We start from the raw sequence: 26,117 nt of genomic DNA on the forward strand, positions 1-26,117 counted from the left end.
AAGGGTGCGTACCTCGGTTGCAGTTTGTCCCTGGCCCTGGATGGGTCATACGGGTGGCAACCACTCGATGTGTCCCTTTCGCGTCGATCTTTCTCATGCCCTCTCTCTCTCTCTCTCTCTTTCTCTCTCTTTATCCCTCCCACTCTATCTGAACAAAAAAATGGAAAAATGTCCTCCGGTGAGGATTAAAAAAGAAAGGGATCTCAGACCCACTATTAAGTAATCATTGTGTGTTAAAACAGCCTACAAGTCCTGTTATAAGAAATGTAAGGACCTAAAAGTAACTTTCTACGTAGCAGTCAAGAAATGCCACCAGTGATCTTTCAGATGCATTTGGCTCGAACCAATTTCTAGGTCTCAAACCAGTCTTTATGTACAGTTTATGGCTGAGGTATACAACAAATGGCCCTTGGCTAGATTTAAAATGTTTTTACCATAATCTGTGCCTGACCCAGTTTGAGTCTTCATATGACACTTTGCTCCTTCTAGAATAAACTTTGAAGCCTTTTTGCGGTTACTTGCACGTGCTCCTGCTTGCTAGATCTCATTTGGATTCTCTAAACTCTGTTATGAGGCACTGCCATAAGGAGAAATTTTCTTACCTACCAATAGTACTCCCAAGAAGGTCCTTGCTCTTGAACTTTCAAGAAGCACTTGTTATTAATGTTTCAGCAAAGTGAACACTTCCTGAACACTGAGTGATACTCGAAAATCTGTGGTTGATAGTACTTCTGAAATAGCATTTTAAGTTGTATTAACTATCCATTTAACAGAAGGCGGTCATGACTCATTTGAATCTTTAGCCTGAAGGGAGGACACAGAGCATTTTAAACAGATTCCTTAGCTTAGCTAGTTGTGTAAAGTTGGTGAACTGCAGCTTGGGGGAGACAAAAAAGTCTTCAGTTAGGAACTAGGTTTTAAAGCAGTGCTGGGCTTATTTGTATAGTACTTTACAATACCTTCCTTTTAATAGAAATGCTCTCCTGATTCCAAGGTCTGTGCTATTCCTCCTTTGCCCACCTAGTCTTCATCATTGGGTCAAAAGGTACCTTGGAAACCCTAGTATGGGCTCTTTCCCTATTTGGGAATCTCTTCTCTAGTGTCTGTGACATGACCAAGACTAGTCTGAGTAACTCTTGCCACTGGAAAATACAGCTGATGAAAGAAGAGAGAGTGTCTTTCACTCCTTGGAATGGCAGTCACAGTCTATTGCATTCTCTTCCTTTTGGCCAACAATCTCTACCATGGCTGCTCTGTAATTTACCCTCAAAGGACTGTTCCTCTTTGTAGTCAAGCCTATCTAGCTGGGAACCAGTCACTTTCACTGTACCCTGCACCATCTCACTCCTGAGGTAGGGAAGCCATTTCAAGGACCCACAGCAAATGAGATGTGATGGTAAATACAGATAGCCCAGAAACTGCAGTTAACTTGGGGATAGTCACATAGAGACTTAGTAAAACATATTCTAGGTAGCAACTGTCACCACTATACCCACAGCATATCTGGCTTGATCATTTTGTCTGAACTTAACCCACAAAGGAGATACTGTGTTAGATTTGAGCAGTGTTGGATTTGAGCAGTGTTGATAAGGTATAGCATGTACTAGTGGGAGTACTTTAGTGGCTTGAAGTTCACAGCAGAAGGTAGAGATGGAAATAATTCAGGTGGAGACAGGCAGAAGGATAATTGAGGTATGTGTAAAATACATATCTATTTAGTGGTCCTGGGTGTGGTTGGATGCTGGGCCAGATATTCCTTGTCCTCCCTATAGAATTTCTCAAGCATTGTTATGAACTAAAAAGAATTGGAGAAGCTTTGGGAGTTTCCAGCCCCAAGGACCTGATGTTTAACTTAACTAGCTAGGTCTGTTACAAGGAGATGCTGGGTTTGACCAGACCTTTTTGGACTAACCCTCACATTGATCCCCATTCTGATCATATCCATGTTGCTGCTCTCTGGAGAGTAACCACTCAGTAATGGCAGCCTCTTCTTTCACAGAAAGGCGAGAGGATCTTCGAGGAGGATTTATGCTTTGCTTCTTGGATGATGGAGCAGGAATGGATCCAAGTAAGTGATGAGATGATTGCTTCTCTTTGGGAGGATGTAAACATTTTTTTAAAGTACTTATGTGTTAACTTATTTTTTTGATGCCTCACTTTTGTGACTTGAAGCTCCACTGGAGAGAGAGGACTCTATTGCAACATCTCAAGCTTAATTCCACTAATGGATCTGCCAGGTCTTGTCCTAGCATGGGAGATAGCATCTGAATGGCAACCTGAAGTCAGTCAGATTACCTGTCTCTTGACATTATATTTATCATCTTGCACAACATCCTGGAGCTGAGACTACAGGACCCCCCACCCTTCCCAAGCCTTATTACCATGTTTGGGTAACAAAACAAGGTCAAACTGACAGGCTAGTCAGGTGTTGCATCCATTTGCTTCATGGTTGTGAATTTCCTTGGGCAGAGGCTTTCAATAGATACACAACCCTGCTTGGGGTTAGCCAGGCTCAGAACTTTGATTTTTGAGTAGCCTGGGAAAGAAATACAGCAGACTTTTCACTTTCTCTTATGCCTGCCACCTCAGGTGATGCTGCCAGTGTGATTCAGTTTGGGAAGTCAGCCAAACGAACGCCTGAGTCCACCCAGATTGGGCAGTATGGGAATGGGTTAAAATCGTAAGTATCCTGGAAGCCTGTCACCGGACTCAAACAGAATCAAGCGATGCTCTACTGCTTCTGTCCCATGAAAACTTTCCTCTTGTCTCCATTACTGTAACTCTTTAACAGAAGGAAAGTCAGAAAGGAGTGGTTTGGAGACTTACTGTTATTCAGTCCAGTGTACTTTATAGATTAAAAAAAAAAATGTGGATGTCCAGCCCTGGCTGGTTTGGTTCACACTTAGAGGATTGGCCTGTGGAGGAAAGAGTTGAGGGTTCAATTTCGGTCAAGGACACGTACCGTGGTTGCAGTTCGGTCCCCAGCCCTGGTCACCTGGTCAGGGTTGTGCAGGAGGCAACCGATAGATGTGTCTCTCTCACATTGATGTTTCTCTCTCTCTCTCCCCCTGACTCCCTTTTTCTCCCCTGCCCCCCACTCTGTCTGGGGAAAAATAAATGGATGTCCAAAACCAGTTGGGGGTGGGAAAAGTTGTAGGTTTCTTTTGGCATTGTGCTCTGGTACTGTACTTCTCTTCCTGTTGAAAATTCTTATTTTACCCTTTAGTTGAGGTATTGAGGGGTAGTTTTGTGGGGTTGGGATGTATCTGAGATAGTGAGGAGATTGCTTCATGGCGCAACAGTGTTCTCTGAGTACCTGCCACATGTTATGCTTTGTGTTAGGCATTGGGAATCCAGGGTGAGTCGGAGAGACCCAGACTCTCCCTCTTGGAGGACATGGTTTCTACTCACATGCCCTGCTAGGTCTTATAGGAGGGATCTACCTAATGTCTTCAAATCCCTTGGGACTTCTTTCTTGGCCCTTGGTTCCCACTTGTTTGGTGTTTGGAATGTGTTGTTCTGGTTTAGAATGAAGCCCCAAGAGAATGGTTTCTATTTTTGAAATGCTCACTTCCAGCTGTACATACCTTTAGATGGAATAAGATTTAGTGGATTTGGAGTTTGTACAAATGGAATTCTGAGTCACATTTCCAGTCTTGCTGTGGAAACGTGTTGTTTTGTTTGGGAGAGTGTAGTGGTTTGGTCAGTCAATAGCATTAATTGTTCCTCATGTGCTTTGGGTTTGTGGGGAAGAAAGAAAGAGCTTCCAAAAACCTAAGGGACCTGGTACCTGGACTTTTCGATTTGTCTCAGGGCTGGGACCAAATGGTAATAATAGTCACTTATCATGTGCCAGGCACTGCAAAAACTTGAATGATCTTGTTTAATCCTCACTATGGTCCTATGAGGTGTTGGTACTATTATTCTCATTTTCAGATGAGCAAATTGAGGTTTATAGGGGTGAAATGTTTTGCCCAAGAGTGTAAAAATGCCTAAGTGTAGAGCAGAGATACAAACCAGGTCTTTCTAACTGCAAAGTATGCCCGTCTTAAGTCAGACAAACTAATGTTCAGATTTTACCTCAGCCACTTAATTACTTCTTTGAGCCTGAGCTTCTTCCTTTATAAGTTGGGATTTATAACACCTCCCTAGGGTATTATGAGGACTAATGAGTAGATTAAAGATTAAATGCTGTCATTGCTATGAAAGCCCTAGCCAGGTTCTAGCTTCTTTTAAAATTTCTCTTTTTTTTATCTTTCTATATCTGACCTGAATCAGTGGGTCTGGGGTAGGGCCTAGGAATCTGTGGGGTGTTTTTTTTGTTTATTTGTTTGTTTTTCAAATTTTTTTTTTTTTTAATCACCTGAGGACATTTTTTGCATTTATCTTGAGGGAGGGATGAGGGAGGAAGAGAAAGAGAGAAACATCAACATGAGAGAGGCACATCAAGTGGTTGCCACCCACATGACCCCAATGGGGTTGGGGACAAATTGCAACCAAGGTACATGCCCTTAGTGGGAACTGAACCTGGGCCTCTCTGGTCTGTGGGCCGATGCTCTAACTACTGAGCAAAACTGGCCAGGGCGGAATCTGTGTTTTTCATAGGTTCCTAGGTGATTCTGGTGTGGGTGATCTAAATTCTCAATAACTGATGTTTCCTAGAGTCAGTGTGATGGTAATAAACTCTGACTTCCCCTCGCGTTTAGGCCAAGTTTCTTCATCCTGTCTTATTAGTTCTCTGGCTTCAGGTAGACTATTTTATCTCTCTGAATATCTATTTCCTAATCTAGAAAAAAAGATTCTAGTCTCTGACATTCCCCCTTACAGAGCAAATTTTAGGACAAATGAAATAGGACTCTGAAAGCACTTAGAAGACCAGGAAGGAAAGCACAGAAGTTGAGGGTGTTGTCATTAGCATATTTTTAGTACAACACGTTTGTAAAGGACCCATTGAGATGGAGCCATCTAGTGTTCAGAGTGAATTCATTTTGAAACTACGTAATTCAGATGCTGAAAAAGTTTTAGGAGGAAGTGATTTGTGGAGAAAATAGAGCTGAGAATCAGGGAAGCCACAGAAAGGTGTCATTTTGGGGTTGTTGCTATTCAGTCTCCAAGGTCAGATTAAAAGACAATGGGGAGAAAGAGGCACAAATTGGGAGTTTTTGCTAAATTAGGGAAAGAATAAGTTTTGACAGAAAGCATGATAATGTGTCTCATTTTGCCACCCAGAAGCTTTAGGAGAGAAGGAGGACTGTGAACTTGTCAGGGGAAGGAGTATTGCCAGAACCTTGGGAACTGAAAGAGGAGAAACAGAACTTGGCAGCCCCCAGGGTGTCTCTGGATAGCGTCCTAGGAGTTTTCCTGAGCATTTGGGAAAATGAGACATGGCATTCATTTGTGTGTTTGGCATATCAGTCTGGTTTGTATTTGTACATATATGAGAGTAATAAGCCTTCTTATTGCCATCACCTCCCTAGGGTATTATGAGGACTAATGAGATAATAGCTATGAAGCCCTATAAGCTTCTCAGAAGAAGGAGCTAACAACTTTATTGTTCAGTGGGCAGTTCTCCACTGGTGCTTCTGCTTCTGCCAGGCAACTGTTCCATATTGCATGGAAAGGCCTGTTCTGCCCTATTCCTTAGATGGTTTAATGTGGCTAGACAGGAAGCAAGCAGTTGATTCCATTCAGACTTTGCCTTGTGGAAGTCAGCCTCAAGGCACATTTCCCAGGAACCACTTGCATTCAGAAGCAGGGACCTGCCTGTGTCATAATGAGTTTGAGGTGGCAGAATAGTTCTGAGACAGAAGATAGCTATACTTATAGGACCTGAGCCAATTATAGGCCCCTCGAAAACTGTGATCAAGAATTATATTTTAGCCCTGGCCGGTTTGGCTCAGCGGTTAGAGCGTCGGCCTGCGGTCCGGAGAGACCCAGGTTCGGTTTCCGCTAAGGGCATGTACCTCGGTTGCAGTTTGTCCCCAGCCCTGGTTGGTCGTGCGGGTGGCAGCCACTCGATGTGTCCCTTTCATGTCGATGTTTTTCTCTCTCTCTCTCTCTCTTCTTCTCCCTCCCTCCCACTCTATCTGTACAAAAAATGGAAAAATGTCCTCAGGTGAGGGTAAAAAAAAAAAGAATTATATTTTATACCGTTAGCCCCTATGTTTGGCTGAGCCTTATTGCTTTTTTGTTTGTTTTTAAGGATTTGTAAAAATAGGTAATGAACTGTTCCCTTGGTACTGTCATTTGATGAGTGAATTGGAAGGGAGTTTGTGTCAATGAAGGAAGGACAGGATGGGAATTGGTTGTGGTTAACATGGAAGATGATGTGTTAAAGGTATCAGTTACTAGAGTGAAATCTGATAGTGGTACAGTCAGAGGTTATAGAAACCCTTGTGTGGCTGGGATAAACCTGGAGCATGGGCAGCAGGGTTGCATTGTAGCAACAGCCTGGGGTGAGACTAAACTGGGGCTGATGATTAGCAGTGAATGTGCCCTAGGAGGGTGGTGAGTGAGCCCTGTGTTGCGGGTAAGTGTGGTTGAGAAGGTTATAACGGAAGAGTAGAGGGAGGAGTGTCAGGTGGGAGGAGAGGGGATGAGGGCTGTAAACTCAGCTTAGGGTCCTGAGACCTTAGGGAGGCCTTTAGGAGAGCCCTCTAAAGGCAGTTCAGTCATTAGGGTAGATTTGCTCCTTTTTCAAATGAGTTTTTGAATCCCTGGGAGAATAACCCATTTCTACTTCCCTTTCAGAGGTTCAATGCGCATTGGGAAGGATTTTATCCTCTTCACCAAGAAGGAAGACACCATGACCTGCCTCTTCCTGTCTCGTACCTTTCATGAGGAGGAAGGCATTGATGAAGTAGGTTCTGTCATTGTGTTTGAAGTCTCCATCCTATGTTTCCTGGGTCTTCCCAGGCTGTTTTCATATGTCACTTGCAGTACTGGTCTCATTGAAGTTGTAAGATTGCAGCCATGCCCCTGTTGATTGTGTTATCTGGTTGGATGAATTGGTTGAGGGGTCGAGGCAGATATTTTAATGTGAGAGGAAGTAAAATCTCAAAGCTTTAGGCTATCAAGTGGCAGGAACCAAGATTTGGATATGCAGCTCTCCTAGATCTGCAACTTGAATTCAGTCTGGCAGGGTGTCACTGTGGAAAGTTGTTTTATCAAGGGGAGTATTTGAGGCTTCCATGACTATGGATAGAAACCACAGCTGGCAATAATAATAGGAACAGCACTGCCTTTTCCATTAATTTTTATAGAGAGTAGAAGCGGGGGAGACATCAATGTGAGAGAGACATACCAGTTGGTTGCCTCCCACATGGCCCAGGATGAATCTGCAACCCAGGTACATGTCCTTGACTGGGAATCAAACCTGTGACTCCAGTCCTCAGGCTGACACTCTAACTCAACGGTTCTCAACCTGTGGGTCATGACCCGTTTGGGGGTCGAATGACCCTTTCACAGGGGTTGCCTATGACATAACAGTAGCAAAATTACAGTTATGAAGTAGCGACGAAAATAATTTTATGGTTGAGGGTCACCACAACATGAGGAACTGTATTAAAGGGTTGTGGCATTAGGAAGGTTGAGAGTAACTGCTCAGCCAAACCAGCCAGGGTCGCACTGTCTTTTTATATGATAGTGATTTTAGCCCTGGCCGGTTTGGCTCAGCGGTTAGAGCATCCGCCTGCGGTCCAGAGAGACCTGGGTTCGGTTCCCGCTAAGGGCATGTACCTCGGTTGCAGTTTGTCCCCGGCCCTGGTTGGTCGTGCGGGTGGCAGCCACTCGATGTGTCCCTTTCGCATCGATGTTTCGCTCTCTCTCTCTTCCTCTCTCTCCCTCCCACTCTATCTGTACAAAAAATGGAAAAATGTCCTCGGGTGAGGATTAAAAAAAAATATATATATATATATATGATGGTGATTTTATATGATGGTGATTTTGTGGAATGTTCTATGAGCGCATTTTCCTTTTGAGGAAATGTGTTGCTCTAACTATCTATGTTGGAAGCTACAAGTCAGATACCCACTACCTGCCTGGGTAGGTAGTAAAGCTGGTTAGCATATGAAAAAGATCAGTGTATAGTGTATGTTCTTTGCTAAATGGCAACAGACCCTCAGCCCTAGCTGATTATTGGTATGCTGGAATCTACAATATTCTGATTTCAGATAACTGCAGAGTTGGTCTGGTGAGGCCTTTGTCCCCTCATTGAGTGTGTGTATAGGTGGGGGTGGGAGTGGCAGGGGATACGATTAGGGAAGGCCTTGGTCTGCCAGCCTCAGACTGGAGACTCTGTTCTCCTTTCATATGTGAGAAAGGGAGGCCAGAGCTTGAGAGAAGGGGTTGAGGGGGTCTGTAGAGAGAAATCCATGGCTGTCACATCAGCAGATAGATGAATTAAAACCAAAGTTTCAATCTAATTTATTTCTGTTGGTTAGCTATGATTAAATTTATATTAGCCCTGTTTAGATGTGAACCTAAAACATCGCAAATTAGTTCATGTTGGGAATAAAAGGTAATCTTTTTTACCATCTTTACTTGGCAAGCAAGTGAGTTAAGTTTGCCTTTTGGGTGAGTGTCAATTCAGTCAGCATACCTGAAATCAGGGAAGTACTGCTGCTGGAAAGAGTAGGCTCCTGGGAAAAGGTAGGATGGGGTTTTCAGGAATGTTTTCTTATGGAATGAGGGTGGTGGGAGGAGGGTGTTCATGTCAATAAAAATTGTCTGTTTAAGGCCCTGAGGGCTGGAAGGGAAGGGACTTTGTAGAGGGGCCACCTGAAGAAAGGTGGCGGCCTCTAAAAAGCAGGGAGGGCCAGGTCAGGCTTGACCTCAGGGCCTTGGTAAGTATATGGGTGGGACTTTATTAAAAACAACTGTTAAAGGGAATTTAAACAAGGGTGTTGCAGTATCAGGTTTTTTTTTTTTTTAAAGATCTGTTTAGTTATTGGGTAGGTATTGGAGTGGAAAGATTAGGGTGTTGGAGTGGACCAAGTGAAATGCCTTGGCTGTGTATAATATGAAGGGACTCACAGCAGGGAGATGAGAGAAGTAGGAGGAGTCTTCATCTCTTTACCATGTAGGACCCTAGGTTTGGTGTTTAATCAGTGGAGAGAGGAAAGGGGAACGAGGGGTCATGGATGACTCAGGTTCTGGTGTGACAGTTGGGTATGGTGGGCTGTCTGGAGCAGGGGAAGAATGAAAGAGAGGGGTAGCTTAGAGAGGAAGAGTGTTTTATCCTGGGCACTCAAAGTTAATTCAGGGTCTGGAGCTTGAGGAAAGCCTTGGTAGCAGATGAGCTGAACTAAAGGAGCTTGTGGAGTGAGAGGAGGACCTGGGATCTCAAGCATGCCGACATTTAAAAGCTGGGGAGCCTGGCCAGTGTGGTGTAATGGTTGAGCATCAACCCATGCACCAAGAGGTCACGGGTTCAATTCCCAGTCAGGGTACATGCCCGGGTTGTGGGCTCGATCCCCAGTAGGGAACATGTAGGAAGCAGCTAATTGATAGTTCTCTGTCACATCAGTGTTTCTGTCTTTCTCCTTCTTCCTTCCTCTCTCTCTAAAAAAATCAATAAAAATATATTTAAAGGCTAGGGAGAGGAGAAAAGCGCCAGAGGAGACAGGAGTGGCCAGAATGGTAGGAGGAAAACCAGGACAGTGGTTACACTGAAACTAAAGAAGTGTTTTGATGGCAGGGGTGGGTGCCAATAGAAATGAATGAAAGCCCACAGTTTAAATAATGCCATTGTCACCTGGGACTGCTGTGAAGAATGGGAGGTGCAGAGTGAGGTACAAGTTCACAACACATGGAACTCCATTCCCTGGTGAAAAGGCTAGGCTGAAATTTTTCCCTACTTGGTGCTAGAAGGTCACTATTTTGGGTTATTACTGTAGTATGAACTCAGCCAAGATTTCAAAATAAACATTTTTGGCTGGGTAGGAATGTGTCCAAACCAGTCCTAGGGTTGGATACTATAGGCATGAAGCTTCTTAGAAACCAGCAAAATGTCTCAGAACTCTTTAACAGTTTATCATTCTGGCACTTGTTAAAATACAGAGTTCTTTTTTCCTCATGGTAGGCCATCTGATTTGAACTTCCGAGGGAATCCCAGCAGTCAGCCATCTGCAGGGCTTCATGAGAAGCTGTCTGCATACAGGGCTGGGTGGTGATGGGGGAGGGTGGAGTACATCATTGAATCCTCTGGGGAAGTGGCATTTGAAGTAGGGTTTTTAAAGAAAGAGTTGGATTTCCACTGCCTCCCTCTCCATCTTTATTGAGGCATAATTGACAAGGGTAGGATTTTATAAAACATTATTTAGACATAAGATTAAATTCTATGCATAAAGAAGAGTGTATTAAAATGAATGTACAGTTTAGAGAATAATTAAAAAGCAAGCACCAATGTGTAGCCACCGTCATAGGCTGATGCTAGAAGTCCCCAGTATACTTCCCACCAGTCAGATTGCTTATTGCACCTCTGAAAGACTGCCTTCAGGTGACATTGTGACGATTATTTCCTTGTTTTTCTTTATAATTTTGTCACCTATGTATGCATTTTTGAATAGTTTGGTGTATTTATGAATTCTGTGTAAATGGACTCATGTTTTGTTTTGTTTTTAATTTTGCTTCTGTCTTGTAACATTGTGAGATTCATCCACGTTGATGCTAGTAGCTGTTAGTTTATTTCCATCACTGCACAGTATTCTATTGTATAAATATGCTACAGTTTAATTAATCCACTTTGTAGTGGCTATTTTGCTGTTCTTAAATGTGTGCTGGTACATATGTATAAAAGTTTCTCCTTGGATATATACCTGGGAGTGGAATTGCTGAGTTGTAAGTTATGTTTATGTGTATTTTCAGTTTCACTAGATAATTTCAAATGTACTCTTAGTGGAAAAACTAGAATTATTACCAAACTAGGAAAATTGCCAGAGATATCCCAAGCAGGGAGACACCTTTGCAGGGCATAACCCAGTGTACCCCAGAGGACCTAGTGATGTGAGGCTGAGTCTTGGGAAGGGGAAGAAGCCACAGAGCCTCTGGTGTGAAACTGTGGAGCTTGGGCCACTTGTCTGGGGTCGTATGGGGAGTGATAAGATGAACACACATTTTAGGAGAAGTGTCCGTCTGTACTTATTCCAAAGGTGATAGTCCCATTGCCCACCTGGAATGCTCGGACCCGGGACCCTGTCACAGACAACTTGGAAAAGTTCTCCATCGAGACAGAACTCATCTACAAGTATTCTCCCTTCCGCAATGAGGAGGAAGTGATGACTCAGTTCATGAAGATTCCTGGGGACAGTGGTAAGTAGGCTTTGAGCCCGCATCACCTGGAATCTGTAGTTCCAGAGCCACGAATGGAATGGGAATGGGCAGGGGGTGCCTGGCAGAAAGAAAGGATTTCTGTTCCCTAGGAACACTGGTGATCATCTTCAATCTCAAACTCATGGATAATGGAGAGCCAGAGTTAGACATAATCTCAAACCCAAGAGATATCCAGATGGCAGAGACTTCCCCAGAGGGCACGTAAGTGTGAGTGGGAAGGGAGGGAAGCCCTGGAACTGGTATCCATTCTCAGTTGGGAAAAGCTCAGGAAGTGATTTTAGGGAGAGAGGGGAGAGTTCAGTCCCTGGATTTCCCAGTATTAGAGTTCATGAAGCTGAGAACTCCACATCTTCTTACCACAAGGCAGAGGAATGAATAGGACAGTAGATCCTTAGCTAAGCCAAAAGAAAAGATTAATGATCCCTTGCTCCAACTCCTTGATTTGACAGAAGAAGAAACTGAGGCCCTAGAGAGGGGAGAAGAATAGTCAGGTCCATGGTGGGGCTGGGTCAGGTGTCTATAGGGTGCCTGTGCTGGGGACGTGAGGGGGATCAGGATGTGGTGCCAGCACCGAGAGAGTACACTTTCAGGGTGGCAAGAGAAGCTGAGATTCAAGGTGGAGGGCCTGCAGGGAGGCTGTCTTAGTGTACCCTTGGTGAGGCTGGTTGTAGGGCAGATGACAGCACTCCTTTGTTCCTGCCACCTCCAGGAAGCCAGAGAGGCGCTCATTTCGTGCCTATGCTGCTGTGCTCTATATTGATCCCCGAATGAGGATCTTCATCCACGGGCACAAGGTGCAGACCAAGAGGCTCTCCTGCTGCCTGTATAAGCCCAGGTAGGGACCTTCCCACCCTGGCCTGCTATTTCCCTTGGACTGAGGACAGGGCCTGACCATGCTTCTTTAGGGCATTGTTGGAGTGATACTAGATGAGAGGTTTTGACAGTGACTGTGTTAGGGCCTTTAAGCTGCCTGTGATTTATGGTGGGTCCTAAGGGAGGGACAGAGGTGGCCAGTGGTCTGTGGAGATTGGCTGGTGAAGTTCACTGAGTATGAGTGCCCTCTGTGGAGGGTACCCTGCCTGGCACAGTGAGCTTTTGGAACCTCAGCTTCAGAGCCAAGGGGCCCTTAGACACTGCACAGGAAAAGCAAAGGCCCTGGCTAATTACTGAGGTTTGTTCATGCTGTGGGATTAATGACACCTGGTGAGTAGGGAGGTTGCTGATCAAACTGCATTAGGAGGCAAGAGACAAGTAGAGCAAGGAATTGAGTCTTTTTGCTGAAATAAACTTGGCTTTGACTAACCGTGATAAGCCAGGAAGAGGAGGCAGGAAGTCAGGGTGCTTCCTGAGCTGCTTGGGTTGCCACCCTGCCCCCTACTGCTTGGGCCCTTAGGCTGCCTTTTCCCCTATTCAGGATGTACAAGTACACATCAAGCCGTTTCAAGACCCGGGCAGAGCAGGAGGTGAAGAAAGCTGAGCACGTAGCACGGATTGGTAATATCCCCCCTGTGCAGGAGGAATTAGGTGGGGAACACCACTTGTGGCCAAAGCAAGATCTAGGAAAAAGCTCCATCCAATACTCTGGGGCAGTTCCTGCTGCACCCCTCCCCTGGCTGGCCTATCCTCTTAGCAGTTTTTCTCCCCAGACTCTTTCTCTTCTTCAGCCATTTGTAGGGACTTACCTAAAACAATGTCAACTGCTGGGCCTGCTCAGAGTGAAGAATCCCAAACTGTTCTTTGTCCCAAATATTTGTGAAATTGTTTTTTATGACTCCAGGGCAAAAATCTCCAGGTCTACCATGATAACAGGGCTTCTTGGCTGCTTAATGGAGAGTGATTGGTTGAGGACTTTGATAACTTATAGCTCCTGTTAAGGGTTTAACGCAGGTTGCTTTTGGCAGTTTTTGATCTGTTTTGATTCATTTAGAAAGTTTGAAAAGCATATTTCAGGTATAAATAGTGCCAATTTCCGTGGGCCCTTGATTCTCTTTTTTGAACTGACTGCAGTTCAAGCAGGCTGGTTGTTCACCACTCACCTGTTCCTTGACAGGGTGTGTACACACACACACACACACACACACACACACACGTCCCCCATCCAGTAGGGACTGCACTGTGGGATCCAAGAGGAATTACTAAGAATTTTGAACCTTTGAATTCCTTATTGTGGTTTCTTCTGGGTTTCAGCTGAAGATAAGGCTCGGGAGGCGGAGAGCAAAGCTCGGGCGTTGGAACTACGCATAGGTGGAGACCTCACACGGGACTCCAGGGTAAGGCTCCAGACCTGTGCAGACTGTTCTCTAGCATTTCTGGCTGTAGAATCCCAGAGCTGGCCTGGTTCAGCCCCAAAGTAGACAAGAACCCCTTGCCCTGATGCTGAAAATGGGATGTTGTTTCCATAATCACTATTGAACACACTGTATAGAAAAATCTTGGCTAATCATTTCATCATCCCAATAGAAAGAGAAATTGAAGTGAAAAGCATCACTTGCCCCAGTCACACAGTGGTAAGGGTCAGAGCAGTTCTCTGACCCTCCCATTCTGACACACACCTCTGTAGACTATTGTTTCACTTGGGGGTGTTTCCTCTATGTCAATAAGCCTGTGATGTGAAACACAGTTTTTGAGTTTGTCCCCATTTTCTGTAGAAAAGAAGTAAATCTTCAGGTATGGTTTTGCATCCATGTGATTTAAAGTAAGAATTTATAGATGTGTTATAATATTCCTTGCTGTGGCCCAGAGCACCTCCTCAGGATGCTGACATTTGTTTGGCCCAGAGCACCTCACTTAGTGCTAACATTTGTTTCCAGGTGATGTTGAGGCAGGTCCAGAACACAGCCATTACCCTGCGTAGAGAGGCCGATGTCAAGAAGCGGATCAAGGATGCCAAGCAGCGGTGCGTGCCAGGGTTGGCCTTTGATCTTTTAAAATTATGGAGCTTTTGTACTAAGTGTTGACAAAGAGCTTGAGAAATGCCCCCCCGCAAGTTGTCATTCTGTCACAAAGATTGTTTTGAGAGAGCCATTAATGTTGTAATCCCAAATGCTGGTCAGATGTCCACTGCAGGAGAACAGTTTTTTCCTAGCTCAGTTCTTTCTTGAGATAGGAAAAGACATGGTGGTGCCAACACCTTGAATTGAACACCAAACCTTTCTTACTGGCACCTATTTGTCTGTCTCTCTCTTTCTTCTCCCTTCTCTCTCCCTCTCTCCTTTTTTTACCTCTTTTCCCCATTTCTTTTCTTCCTTTCCTTTTTTCTTTTCATTTAAAGAATATAGAAAATGCTAGTTTTATAAAACTTGTAAAATACAGAACATTAAAAATATTTTAAACTTACATATACTTTTATCATCTGGTGATATCTAGTCTTAATATTTTTTTTCTTTATTGGTTTTTAGGGGGAGAGAGAGAGATAGAAACATTGATGAGAGAGAACATTGATTGGCCGCCTCCTGCACGCCCCCCACTGGGGATTGAGCCCACAACCTGGGCATGTGCCCTGACTGGGAATTGAATCGGAGACGTCTTGGTGCATGGGTTGACGCTCAACCACTGAACCACACTGGCCAGGCTACTCTTAATTTTTTTTTTATCCCTAGTTAAAACTGTGGAATAATGCTATAGATTGAGTTTTGGACTTTTTCATCTTGAATGGGCATTTGTCCTGGCTCATTACTCCCACCTCTAGGCCTGGAGCCTCTCTGGGCTCTGGGCCTTGAATTCCTGGCTTGTTTCTTGGCCCCTTTGTCACAGGCATAGGTTTCATATTTCTTCCATCTGAGTCAGTCTACTGCTTATCCATCTGCTTTTCAGCTTCCATGATTTGTTGATATTTATCACATCATGGTCTCTTCTATCACATATACGTCATTGTGAATTTTTGCCTTTTCAAAATTAATTACTGTCACATTAGTGGAGTAGGTATGCAGAAAACCTTGTGTTTCTTCACCATGTAACTACAGGTTTGCAGCAGCTTCACAGTATCCCATTCATACCTAAATACAATCTTGTTTTGTTACCAAAGGCCCAAATTGTGTGCTTTTAATTAGGGACGCTTAGAGTCATTGCACAGTCATTTCTATCAAGTCTAACAGGTTATACATTGAATGAAAGCTAAACATGTCTCAAGTTTAAGCTTAACACATCTTAAATGTGATGGTATTTGGGTTGTTCTACTAGAGTTTATCTTCTGTATTCTCAGAGCACTTAAAGAACCTAAGGAACTGAATTTTGTTTTTGGGGTCAACATTGAACACCGGGATCTGGATGGCATGTTCATCTATAACTGTAGCCGCCTGATCAAGATGTATGAGAAAGTGGGCCCACAGCTGGAAGGGGGCATGTGAGTACTGCCCCTGGAGAGCTTCCCAGCCCAAGGCAGATGGTAGGAGGATTTTGGCCAGTGGGGTGACAGAGTTGTGTCTTCTTTCTCCCTGTAGGGCATGTGGTGGGGTTGTTGGAGTTGTTGATGTACCCTACCTGGTCCTGGAGCCTACACACAACAAGCAGGACTTTGCTGATGCCAAGGAGTACCGGCATCTCCTGCGGGCGATGGGGGAACACCTGGCACAATACTGGAAGGACATTGCCATTGGTAATGCCGTTTCTTTTTACCTCTAGCCTTAGGGTACTCTCTTCCTGAGGGAGTGAAATTAGGAACAGGGAGAGGCTGCCTTCTAATGAGATTTGTGGGTGTTTGCCTTCCAGCCCAACGGGGAATCATCAAGTTCTGGGATGAATTTGGCTACCTCTCTGCCAATTGGAACCAGCCCCCATCCAGTGATCTGCGTTACAAACGCCGGAGAGCTATGGAAATCCCAACCACCATCCAATGTGGTGAGTCGGTGGTCGTAACCCTTTCCTGACGTTTTCCCACCATAGTCCATGACCCTCCATCCCTATGCTGACCTTCTGACTGGACTGATATTCATGGACTTACAGTTGCACTAGGGATATGAGTCTATTTGGTGATGGCGCTGGGAGTTCAGTCTTAGGGTTGTGCTGGGTTCCACCTGTTCCTCCTGACTGAGGCAGAAGGTCATCTAACCTGCCAGGTTTCACTTGGTTTGTTACCACATTTTTAATAGTGTGATGGATGATTGAGCCAGGATCCTACTGGAGGAGGGAGAGGGGCTGGGGGCCTTGAGAGTCCATGATATAAAGTTTCCATTTTTGCTGGTATTACTATTCCTGAGAAGAAATACTGTTCTATAAGAAAGGCACAGTTGGAGCCAGAGTGAAGATTTTATAATGGAAAGTCAGGGTCATATTTGCCTTGGGCCTGCCTGGGAGGAGCCTAACTATATAGATATTGTTGGTAGGCATGGCTGACTTTGGGGAGGTGATTTCTGTGTCACAGATTTGTGTCTGAAGTGGCGGACCCTCCCCTTCCAGCTGAATTCTGTGGAAAAAGAGTATCCTGACACCTGGGTTTGCTCCATGAACCCTGATCCTGAACAGGACTGGTGAGCACTTTTCTCTAACGAGATTGTGGTATCTTCATCCTCCCACCATATTTTTTCTATTCTTTGGGTAAATAACTTGCTATACTTCTTGAGGTCATTGCTCACATCTTTACATCTGTCTTGCTGCATGTAATAAGTGTCCAGAAATAAGAACATATATGTCTCCTGCAGTGAGTATTAATTCTCTGCACTTGGGAATTCTGAGGTGGCTGCCCTGATGAAAGACAGCATAGGTTGGCCGAGGAGGAAGGACTCTGCCCTACCTTGTTTTCCCACAGCCCCCTTAGCACCCTCTCTATATAGGTGTGAGGCTTCTGAGCAGAAGCAGAAGGTTCCCCTGGGCACATTCAAAAAGGACCTGAAGACACAGGAAGAGAAGCAGAAGCAGCTGACAGAGAAAATTCGCCAACAGCAGGAGAAGCTGGAGGCCCTGCAGGTACATGGTCTTGGGCAGTGGGCAGAGCCAGGCTGTGTAGTGTCTGTCCACATGGGACAGGAACTCTCAGAGGCTTCCTCATTCCCTCAGCTCAGTTTCAGTCTCCACTCACCCATGAGTACTGCTAAAGCTTTTCAACCCCAATCTCCAGGCACACTGGTTCTCAAGTGCATCCTGATTATTATTATTATTATTTTTTTTTGTTACCCTCACCCGAGGATATTTTTCCATTTTTTTGTACAGATAGAGTGGGAGGGAGAGAGAGGAAGGGAGAGAGAGACAGAAACATCGACGTGAAGGGACACATCGAGTGGCTGCCACCCGCACGACCAACCAGGGCCGGGGACAAACTGCAACCAAAGTACATGCCCTTAGCGGGAACCGAACCCGGGTCTCTCCAGACCGCAGGCCGACGCTCTAACCGCTGAGCCAAACCGGCCAGGGCCTGATTATTCTTTTTTAAAAAAGACTGGACTATTCCTGGCTGGTTTGGCTCAGCGATTGGAGCATTGGTCCGCAGACAAAGAGTTGCAGGTTTGAGTCCCAGTCAAGGGCACATACCTCCATTGCAGTTTCGATCCCTGGCCTTAAGATCGTGCAGGAGGCAATCAATTGATGTGTCTCTTTCACATCAGTGTTTCCCTCCCTCCCTCCCTCCCACTGTATCTAAAAATCAATGGAAAAATATCCTCGGGTGAGGATTAAACAAGCAAACAAAAAAAAGACTTTTGTTTATATATTACAGAGTGGTCCAATTCATTTATGAATGTTTTAAAACTCAAGAAATATATATATAATTTTTAAACTTTTTTTTGAGGTTTTAGAAAGGAAGGGAGAGTTAGAAACATCTGTTGGCTACCTCCTGCATGCCCCCTGACCGGGAATCGAACCAGGACTTCTCAGTCTGTGAAATGACCAATGCTCAATCCACTGAGCCACATAGAAATATGGACATCATGACATATGTATACACTTATACTATTTTAGAGATATTTTTAGTGCATAATTAAATTCTATGGCTTTTTTTGTTTGTTATTTTTTGTTTATCCTCACCCAAGGATATTTTCTCAATTGCTTTTAGAGAGAGCGGAAGGGAATGTGAGACAGGGGAAGGAGAGAGAAAGAAACATTGATGTGAGAGAGAGAGAGACATTGATCGTTTGCCTTCTGCACGTGTCCCAACTGGGGCCAGGGATCGAACCTGTAACCCAGGTACATGCTCTTGACTGGGAATTGAACCCTCGATATTTGGTCTGCGGGATGACGCTCTAACTGCTGACCCACACTGGCCAGAGCAAATTCTATGGCTTTTAAAAACTATTTCCAAATTACCCTCCAGGAGAGCTATTAATTTTTGTGTTTCTATCAGCAGTGCATTTATTTTTTAATGTTTTTTCAGATTTGATTGGCAGAGGTATACATTTTGTAATTTGAATTTCTTTTGTATTTTTAAAACTGGACAAGTTTTCCATGTGTCTGTTATGTTTTTTTTTAGAATTGCTTAATATCTCATATTTCTAGGGTTTTTTTTCTTTGGTTAGTCAGGGTATTTTTTTTTTAATAATTATTTTTAAAAAATGTTTTATTGATGGTTTTTAGAAAGAGAGGAAGGGAGAGAGAAAGATAGAAACATCGATCAGCTGCCTCCTGCAACACCCCTTACTGGGAATTGAGCCTGCATCTGGGCATGTGCCCTGACCGGGAATCGAACTGAGATCTCTTGAGTCGATGGGACGAAGCTCAATCCACTGAGCCACAATGGCCAGGATAATTTTTTTAAATATGTTTTTATTGATTTTTTTTTTTTTTAAGAGGAATGGAGAGAGGAGAGAAACATCTATTGGCTGCCTCCTGCATGCCCCCTACTGGGGATCAAGCCTTGCAACCCAGGCCATATGCTGTGACTGAAAATTGAACTGGGACTTCTCAGTCCATGGGATGATGCTCAATCCACTGAGCCACACCAGCCGGGCGATTTGTCGAGGCTTTTTAGATATATTTGTGTGTCAGCCCTTTATTGTATGTATTACAAAAGCTCTTTGCTCTCTGGCTTCTGTGTCTGTGCAGATGCTCTCACTAACTCAAGCATCTCATGCATGCCTCCCTGTTTGCTGAATCCCACCTGTCCTTTCTTGACTTCATTCATCAGGTCTTTCCCACCTTTTTTGGGCTGCTTTTATGGGAATTTAGTCCAGTCTTTCAGTTGCTGGATTAATTATATAGAATCCTGCAATTTTTTGATGGTTTAATGTCTCTATTTTTTGTCTTCCCAGTGAGAATGGAAGGCTCATATTAGTAGGACTGTGACCCACGTTTGCTTTTTTATTTGCCCACTGTCCTACATTGGGGATCCAAAAAGAGTTTGCCTGAATGTTACAAGATAGGTAAACAAGCTCATCATTATGTTTGTCCTGCAGAAAACCACACCCATCCGCTCCCAAGCTGATCTGAAGAAATTGCCATTGGAAGTAACCACTAGACCTTCCACTGAGGTAAAGCCCGGGGGCAGGAGAGGGACTTTTCCTCGGATGTCCTGTGCTAGGATAAATGTTTTCACTCACTCTGGGCCTCTTTTAGGAACCTGCACGTAGACCTCAGCGTCCTCGGTCACCTCCTTTACCTGCTGTGATCAAGAATGCCCCGAGCAGACCCCCTTCTCTGCAAGCTCCCAGGCCTACCAGCCAGCTCAGAAAGGCCCCTGTCATCACCGCCCCAAAGCCTCCTACCCTGGCAGCCCGGGAGGAGGCCTGTACATCCAGGCTTCTCCAGCCACCCGAGGCACCCCGGAAACCTGCTAACACTGCAGTCAAGACTGCACCTCGGCCCACCTCTCTGGTGCAGCCACTGTCACCATCTCTACTGCCCAACTCCAAGAGCCCTCGGGAGGTCCCCACTCCCAGAGTCATCAAGATTCCAGTAGTCAAGAAGCCAGAGCCACCTAGTAAACTTCCCCTGGTGAGATGCTTTTCCTCATCTAGCCCCCAGCCACCCTTCGTGGTGTAGGAGTGGAGTGGAGCAGTGTCAAAGCTATGTTGGGGAGCCTGGGTGAAGATCATTTCTGCCCATGAGGAGGAGGAGTCTTAATAGATTGAAGGGACTCCATCCGGGACACAGCAATTTGGTTCTTTATCGAGAGAGCCTTTCACTGCTAACCCCAAGTTTTGGTCTGCCACAAACTTGAATTGCCTCCACTGGCTTCTCATGCTGTGGGCATAGGTTGTGGTCTGGGGACAGATAATCTTGCTGAGCTGCAGCAGTGGTTGGTGTGTCTTAGGGAGGTCACAGCTGGCTGGCCAGGCAGGCCAAGTATGGAGTGAATTAAAAGACTTCCCCTGAGACAGCTTTGAGCAAAAGTCTTCTTGAGCACCGGGGTCAGGAGTTGCTGTATACTGAGTAATGTCATGGTGTGCTTAGCCTTGCTCTGGACTGAGAAGCATATAAGCTTCTGTCTGAAGCTCCTTTAGACCAGATGGAATCTTTCTGCACCTTTTTTTTCTCTAGGTCACTCCTGGTCGGAAACGGGCTCTTGAAGTCTCTGATGAGGAAGAAGTTGAGGAAGAAGCTGAGAGGAGGAAGGAGAGGCCCAAGAGGGGCAAAATTGCTGTGAAAGAGGAAAAGAAGGACTTGAATGAGGTAGGTGGTCAAGGTGAAGTTCTCAGAGCCTCCTTCCCCGGGTTTCCACCCCATACCTGCAGTCTGCACCAGCCCTGTTTGTACTCTGTGACATGAGCCTTTCAGAAGCCCAGTTCACAAAGATGACTGGAAACATGGTGCAAGGTAGGATCCTGAGTGAGATTGGCTTCTGGCTCTAGTCATAAGTCTGAGATCATATTGACGCAGATCAGGGAGGCTTTGAAACCCTTGCTTCCTGTGTCCATGACATTCTGTCCCTTGCCTGCTATCTTGTTTATAAAGGTGACAGAAGCATAGATACCTAAGATAGTGATTTAAGGAGTGGCTGTCAACAAAGCATTTAAATCAGCCTGAAGGTGACAGTTGATGACCCTGGGCAGCTAGTCATGCAGAAGTCTGCTCTTCAGCCTTCGCCAGTGTTGCTCAGTGGTGAGAGCATCATCCTGCAGACCAAAAGGTCTCAGGTTCAATTCCTGGTCGAAGGCACGTACCAGGGTTGTGGGTTTGATCCCCAGCCCAGGTGGGGGTCATGCAGGAGGCAACCAATCGATTTGTCTTTCTCACATCAGTGTTTCTCTCTCTCTCTCTCTTTCCCTCTCTTCCACTCTATTTAAAGAACAATGGAAAAAATATCCTTGGGTGAGGATTTTAAAAAGTCTGCTCTTCAGGGGCACTGGGGAATGCGTCTAACAGACTGTTCTTCTTTTAGCTGTCAGACAGTGCTGAGGAAGAAGACTCAGCTGACCTCAAGAAGGCTCAGAAAGGTGAGTTCAGTGAGGTATCTGACAATCTGTGGGAAAGTGGAAAGTGGCATTTCAGTCAGTAGCACCTTATCCCGAAAGCTTTTGGAGTCTTGGGTTCCAAAAGCTTTCTTGGCTCTGGGTTCCAGTGCTACAGTGGTTCCAAGTATAATTCCAAGAAGAATTCTGCAGACAGCACACCCTTATTTGTATTTTTAGCACTAATTTCTTGGCATTCACCCCTGGCAGTCACTCATCCTGCTGTTCTTTGAAACTCCTATGACAGATGGGGACAGCAGCGTTGTTGGGTTCCATATTCCTGGCATAGTGGGGGCAAGCACCTTGGGGTTCTTGTTCCTGCAAGCCCTGGGACGACCTTTCTCGAGTTGTCCCTGACTGAGTGGGTGAATCTGGTCTAGTTTTCTGACTTCTACCCCATCCCCATTCTCAGATAAAGGGCTGCACGTGGAGGTGCGTGTGAACAGGGAGTGGTACACAGGCCGTGTCACAGCTGTGGAGGTGGGCAAGCATGTGGTGCGGTGGAAGGTGAAGTTTGACTACGTGCCCACAGACACAACACCAAGAGACCGCTGGTAATACCTTTTCCAAGAGGCTAGGTTAAAAGAATTGGCCAGGGCAGGGGGAAGCTGTATCCCGTTCTGGGAGATCGGGATACACATGACAGAAACACTGTGTCCTCCCTAGGGTGGAAAAAGACAGTGAAGATGTGCGGCTGATGAAGCCCCCTTCCCCAGAGTATCAGAGCCCTGACACACAGCAGGAAGGTGGCGAGGAGGAGGAATCCATGGTGGTCCAGCAGGCTGTGGCCCAGCAGGCTGTGGCTGTGACAGACCCCTCCACTTCTGACTGCGTCCGCATTGAGCCTGACACCACCGCCCCGAGCTCCAACCATGAGACCATCGACCTGCTCGTCCAGATTCTCCGGTGTGTTTGTCATCCTGCTCTGGGGCCAGCAGCGGCTTCTTACCTCTCCATGACATTCTGATTTCTTGTCCCTACCTTCTTTCTTGTTTAGGAATTGTTTACGGTACTTCCTGCCTCCAAGCTTCCCCATCTCCAAGAAGGAGCTGAGTGCTATGAATTCAGATGAGCTGATATCCTTTCCTCTGGTAAGTCTGACCTGACCTTTGATTTTGCACTCTGCATGCCCCCCTTGGTGCTTGTTGGGATTGCCAGCTCTCAGCTGTATGTCTCCCAGCCAGGTTCCCTTTTTTTTTTTAATCCTCACCCGAGGATATTTTTCCATTTTTTGTTCAGATAGAGTGAGAGGGAGAGAGAGAGAGAGAAACATCAATGTGAGAGGGACACATCGAGTGGCTGCCTCCCGCATGACCCAACCAGGGCCGGGGACAAACTACAACCGAGGCACGTGCCCTTAGCGGGAACCGAACCCGGGTCTCTCTGGACCGCATGCTGACGCTCTAACCCCTGAGCCACACTGGCCTGGGCTAGCTTCCCTTTCTTATTATTGAGAATGGAAGAGGAAACTTTACACTGTGGAAAAAGTAGTGGTTTAGCTGGACATGACTCTGGTGTCATGAGACCCTGGGCTTGAGTTCTCACTTAGGGACAGTAGGCCTGGTTTGACATTTTATGATGAATATGTCTTTTTTTCCTCTACCCAGGCAGAGGGAGTAAACCTGTCCCAGGCAACAGTGAAGAACTTAGGCTCGCCCTGGCCAGTTTGGCTCAGCAGTTAGAGCGTCGGCCTGCGGTCCAGAGAGACCCGGGTTTGGTTCCCGCTAAGGGCATGTACCTCGGTTGCGGTTTGTCCCTGGTCCTGGTTGGTTGTGCGGGTGGCAACCACTCGGTGTGTCCCTTTCATGTTGATGTTTCTCTCTCCCTCCCTCCCTCCCACTGTATCTGAACAAAAAATGGAAAAGTGTCCTCAGGTAAGGAAAAAAAAAAAAAAAAAGAACTTAGGCTCAAAGTGCCTAAAACTCAACTCTCAGAGGGATGTGTAGAGAAGCTTGTGATGTATAGAAATAAGCACTGAGTCTTATTTAACTCAGCAAATGCTGATGTGGCACTTCCCAAGAGGCCCTGTACTGATAGGCAGCAGCAAAAGAGTCCTGCTTCCAAGGGGCTGAAGAATCAGTGGAGACTGAATTTTTACCAGTTATCTGGGTGTGAGGTGGACTGTAATAAGGGCTGTGGAAATGGGCAGCCTGGGGGACGGGGAGAGAGTGGTAGGAGAACTTTTGTGAATAAAGGCTGAGAGGGATGAAAGGGCATTTGGGGGAGGTCAAGGCAGCAGGTATATGTAAGGGGTGGGGGGGGTGTGAGTATTTAGGAAAGAAGGGGGCCTGAGAGCCAGGATATGATACATCTTGAATGTTGAGTCTTAAGAATGGTGGCTTACACCCTGTATGAAAAAAGAGAGCCAGCAGAATGTTTGAACTGATGAAATTGTTAGTCTAAACCACATCTAGAGCAGGGACCAACAAACTTTTTCTATAGAGGGCCAGTTAGTAAATATTTTCACCTTTGTAGGCTACACAGTCTCTGGAAACTACTCAACTCTACTATTATAGCCTGAAAGCCACCATAGACAAAATGTAAAGGAAAGGATGTGGCTGTGTTTTAATGAAGCTTTATTTACAAAAACGGGTAACAAGCTGGTGTATCCCATGGGCTATAGTCTGCTAGCCCTTCCCCTAAGAGGTTAACTCTGGTAGCAGCATGTTTGGGTAGGAGGGGTGGATGGGAGATGCAGGGGTAAGGAGGCCAGTTCAGCTGTAAAAGATCAGAGGTGAGGGAATGAGAATGGAAGCAAGAGTGGTGGGAGTAGAGGAGCAGGTGAAAGGGCCATGTCAGATGTCATTGACAGACTGGCTATTGACTGGGCAAATGAGAGTGGAGGAGACAGAGGCCACATGCTTCCTTGTGTCTCAAGTCTGAGGGAATTAGAGGTTTATGACAAAGCTATTAACTGGGAGAGAAAGCAGGACTTTAATCAGAGAAAGATGATTACCTGAGATTTAACTGTGTTGGGCTGGAAGTACAGGCACTAAATTTCTGGTGATGTCCATTGGGCATGTGGAGATTGGGTACTAGCATTTGGGGGCGGGAAGGTCAGGGCTGGAGATGGGGATCTGGGAGTCATCCATATCAAGTGGGATATCTTCATGGTAGGAATAGATGTTTTCTAGGGTGGTTTTTCTGGAGAAGAGAACTGGAATTGAAATTGCAAGATGAGTGTATTGTTTGGCCCTCATGTGCCAGCTGTTCTTGATAAGCTTTTCCAGAGAGAAAAATATGAGGTTTTGTCTTTCATTACTCTTTTTATTTTATTTATTTATTTTTATCCTCACCGAGGATATTTTTTCCATTTTTTGTTCAGATAGAGTGGGAGGGAGGGAGGGAGGGAGAGAGAAACATCGACGTGAAAGGGACACATTGAGTGGTTGCCACCCACATGACCCAACGAGGGCCAGGAACAAACCGCAACCGAGGTTCGTGCCCTTAGTGGGAACCAAATCTGGGTCTCTCTGGACTGCAGGCCGACGCTCTAACCGCTGAACCAAACCTGCCAGGGCCTCTTTTTAAAAAGGAAATGAGGCTAGGAGTTGAAGAGACTAAGCCTTCGAGAGGTGAAGAGTCTATTGTGATAGGGCCCAGATTTGAACCCAGGCAATCCTCACGACAAGGGTCTTACTCTTCTCATGGTGCCATCTTGCTTCCCTGTGAGATGAGAGGGTATGGTACACTGAGGAAGCTAGAAGATGTAACACTTATGAAAGCCTCACGGAAAGCTCCATGTCTTAACTGTTGCCCTGCAGATCCCAGGAACAAACAGGTGATAGGCTGGCTGGGTTTGGCCTGGCATCTTCTTGTCAGTCAGCTTTGTTGCTTTGCCTTAAAGTTGTTGCTAAACTCATAGCAAAGCCTGGGTGCAGTGGGCTCCATTGCTCAAACCGAAACGTAGTCAGTAGGAGTGTCTGAGCCTAAAATAGTCTATTAGTTTATTCTTGTAAAAGGGGGTATGTCACCAGTGCATCAACTTTATATCCTGATTATTAATGCCTAAAATAACTCAAACTATTTTTTTTAATGTCAGGGACACAGTAAAGTCTGGTGTTCAGTCTAAATGATCATCCTTTTTCCCACCATGCTGGACTAGGAGTTCCATAAAACCCACAAGAGTTCTGCAAATACTAGATTCAAATACACAACACACACACACACACACCGATATATATGTGTGTGTATATATAAAAACATAATAACTGTTTGTGAATCTATAATTACTTTAAAATAAAAGTTAAAAAAAAAATGAACATAAGCCCCGGCCTGTGTGGCTCAGTGTATTGAACATTGACCCATGGAATGAGAGGTCCCGGCTCAATTCCCGGTCAGGTCACATGTCCAGGTTGCAGGCTCGATCCCCAGTAAGGGGCATGCAGGAAGCAGCCTATCAGTGTTTCTCTCTCACATCGATGTTTCTCTCTCTTCCTCTCTCTAAATCAATAAAAACTTAATAATAATAAA

At 45.4% G+C, this 26,117-nt stretch overlaps 1 protein-coding gene across 5 annotated transcripts in view; it reads left to right on the plus strand.

Moving 5' to 3' along the window:
- Positions 1 to 26,117, plus strand: part of MORC2 (MORC family CW-type zinc finger 2) — a 45,378-nt gene that overhangs the window by 15,625 nt on the left and 3,636 nt on the right. For 4 of the 5 annotated variants that reach the window (XM_036276726.1, XM_036276727.1, XM_036276729.1 and 1 more), the window contains exons 4-24: positions 2,000 to 2,068; positions 2,590 to 2,680; positions 6,751 to 6,859; positions 11,151 to 11,310; positions 11,421 to 11,532; positions 12,041 to 12,166; positions 12,746 to 12,825; positions 13,519 to 13,601; positions 14,142 to 14,227; positions 15,533 to 15,673; positions 15,771 to 15,925; positions 16,039 to 16,167; positions 16,691 to 16,796; positions 17,100 to 17,232; positions 19,650 to 19,724; positions 19,810 to 20,187; positions 20,734 to 20,865; positions 21,575 to 21,629; positions 22,057 to 22,198; positions 22,311 to 22,550; positions 22,642 to 22,735. In XM_036276726.1, the coding sequence (XP_036132619.1) occupies positions 2,000 to 2,068; positions 2,590 to 2,680; positions 6,751 to 6,859; positions 11,151 to 11,310; positions 11,421 to 11,532; positions 12,041 to 12,166; positions 12,746 to 12,825; positions 13,519 to 13,601; positions 14,142 to 14,227; positions 15,533 to 15,673; positions 15,771 to 15,925; positions 16,039 to 16,167; positions 16,691 to 16,796; positions 17,100 to 17,232; positions 19,650 to 19,724; positions 19,810 to 20,187; positions 20,734 to 20,865; positions 21,575 to 21,629; positions 22,057 to 22,198; positions 22,311 to 22,550; positions 22,642 to 22,735 (2,696 nt within the window). The remainder of the gene's footprint in view (positions 1 to 1,999; positions 2,069 to 2,589; positions 2,681 to 6,750; positions 6,860 to 11,150; positions 11,311 to 11,420; positions 11,533 to 12,040; positions 12,167 to 12,745; positions 12,826 to 13,518; positions 13,602 to 14,141; positions 14,228 to 15,532; positions 15,674 to 15,770; positions 15,926 to 16,038; positions 16,168 to 16,690; positions 16,797 to 17,099; positions 17,233 to 19,649; positions 19,725 to 19,809; positions 20,188 to 20,733; positions 20,866 to 21,574; positions 21,630 to 22,056; positions 22,199 to 22,310; positions 22,551 to 22,641; positions 22,736 to 26,117) is intronic. The other variant, XM_036276730.1, reaches the window with a different exon arrangement.

Source organism: Molossus molossus, unplaced genomic scaffold (assembly GCF_014108415.1).
Source record: "Molossus molossus isolate mMolMol1 unplaced genomic scaffold, mMolMol1.p scaffold_m16_p_22, whole genome shotgun sequence".
NCBI classification, from domain to species: Eukaryota; Metazoa; Chordata; class Mammalia; order Chiroptera; family Molossidae; genus Molossus; species Molossus molossus.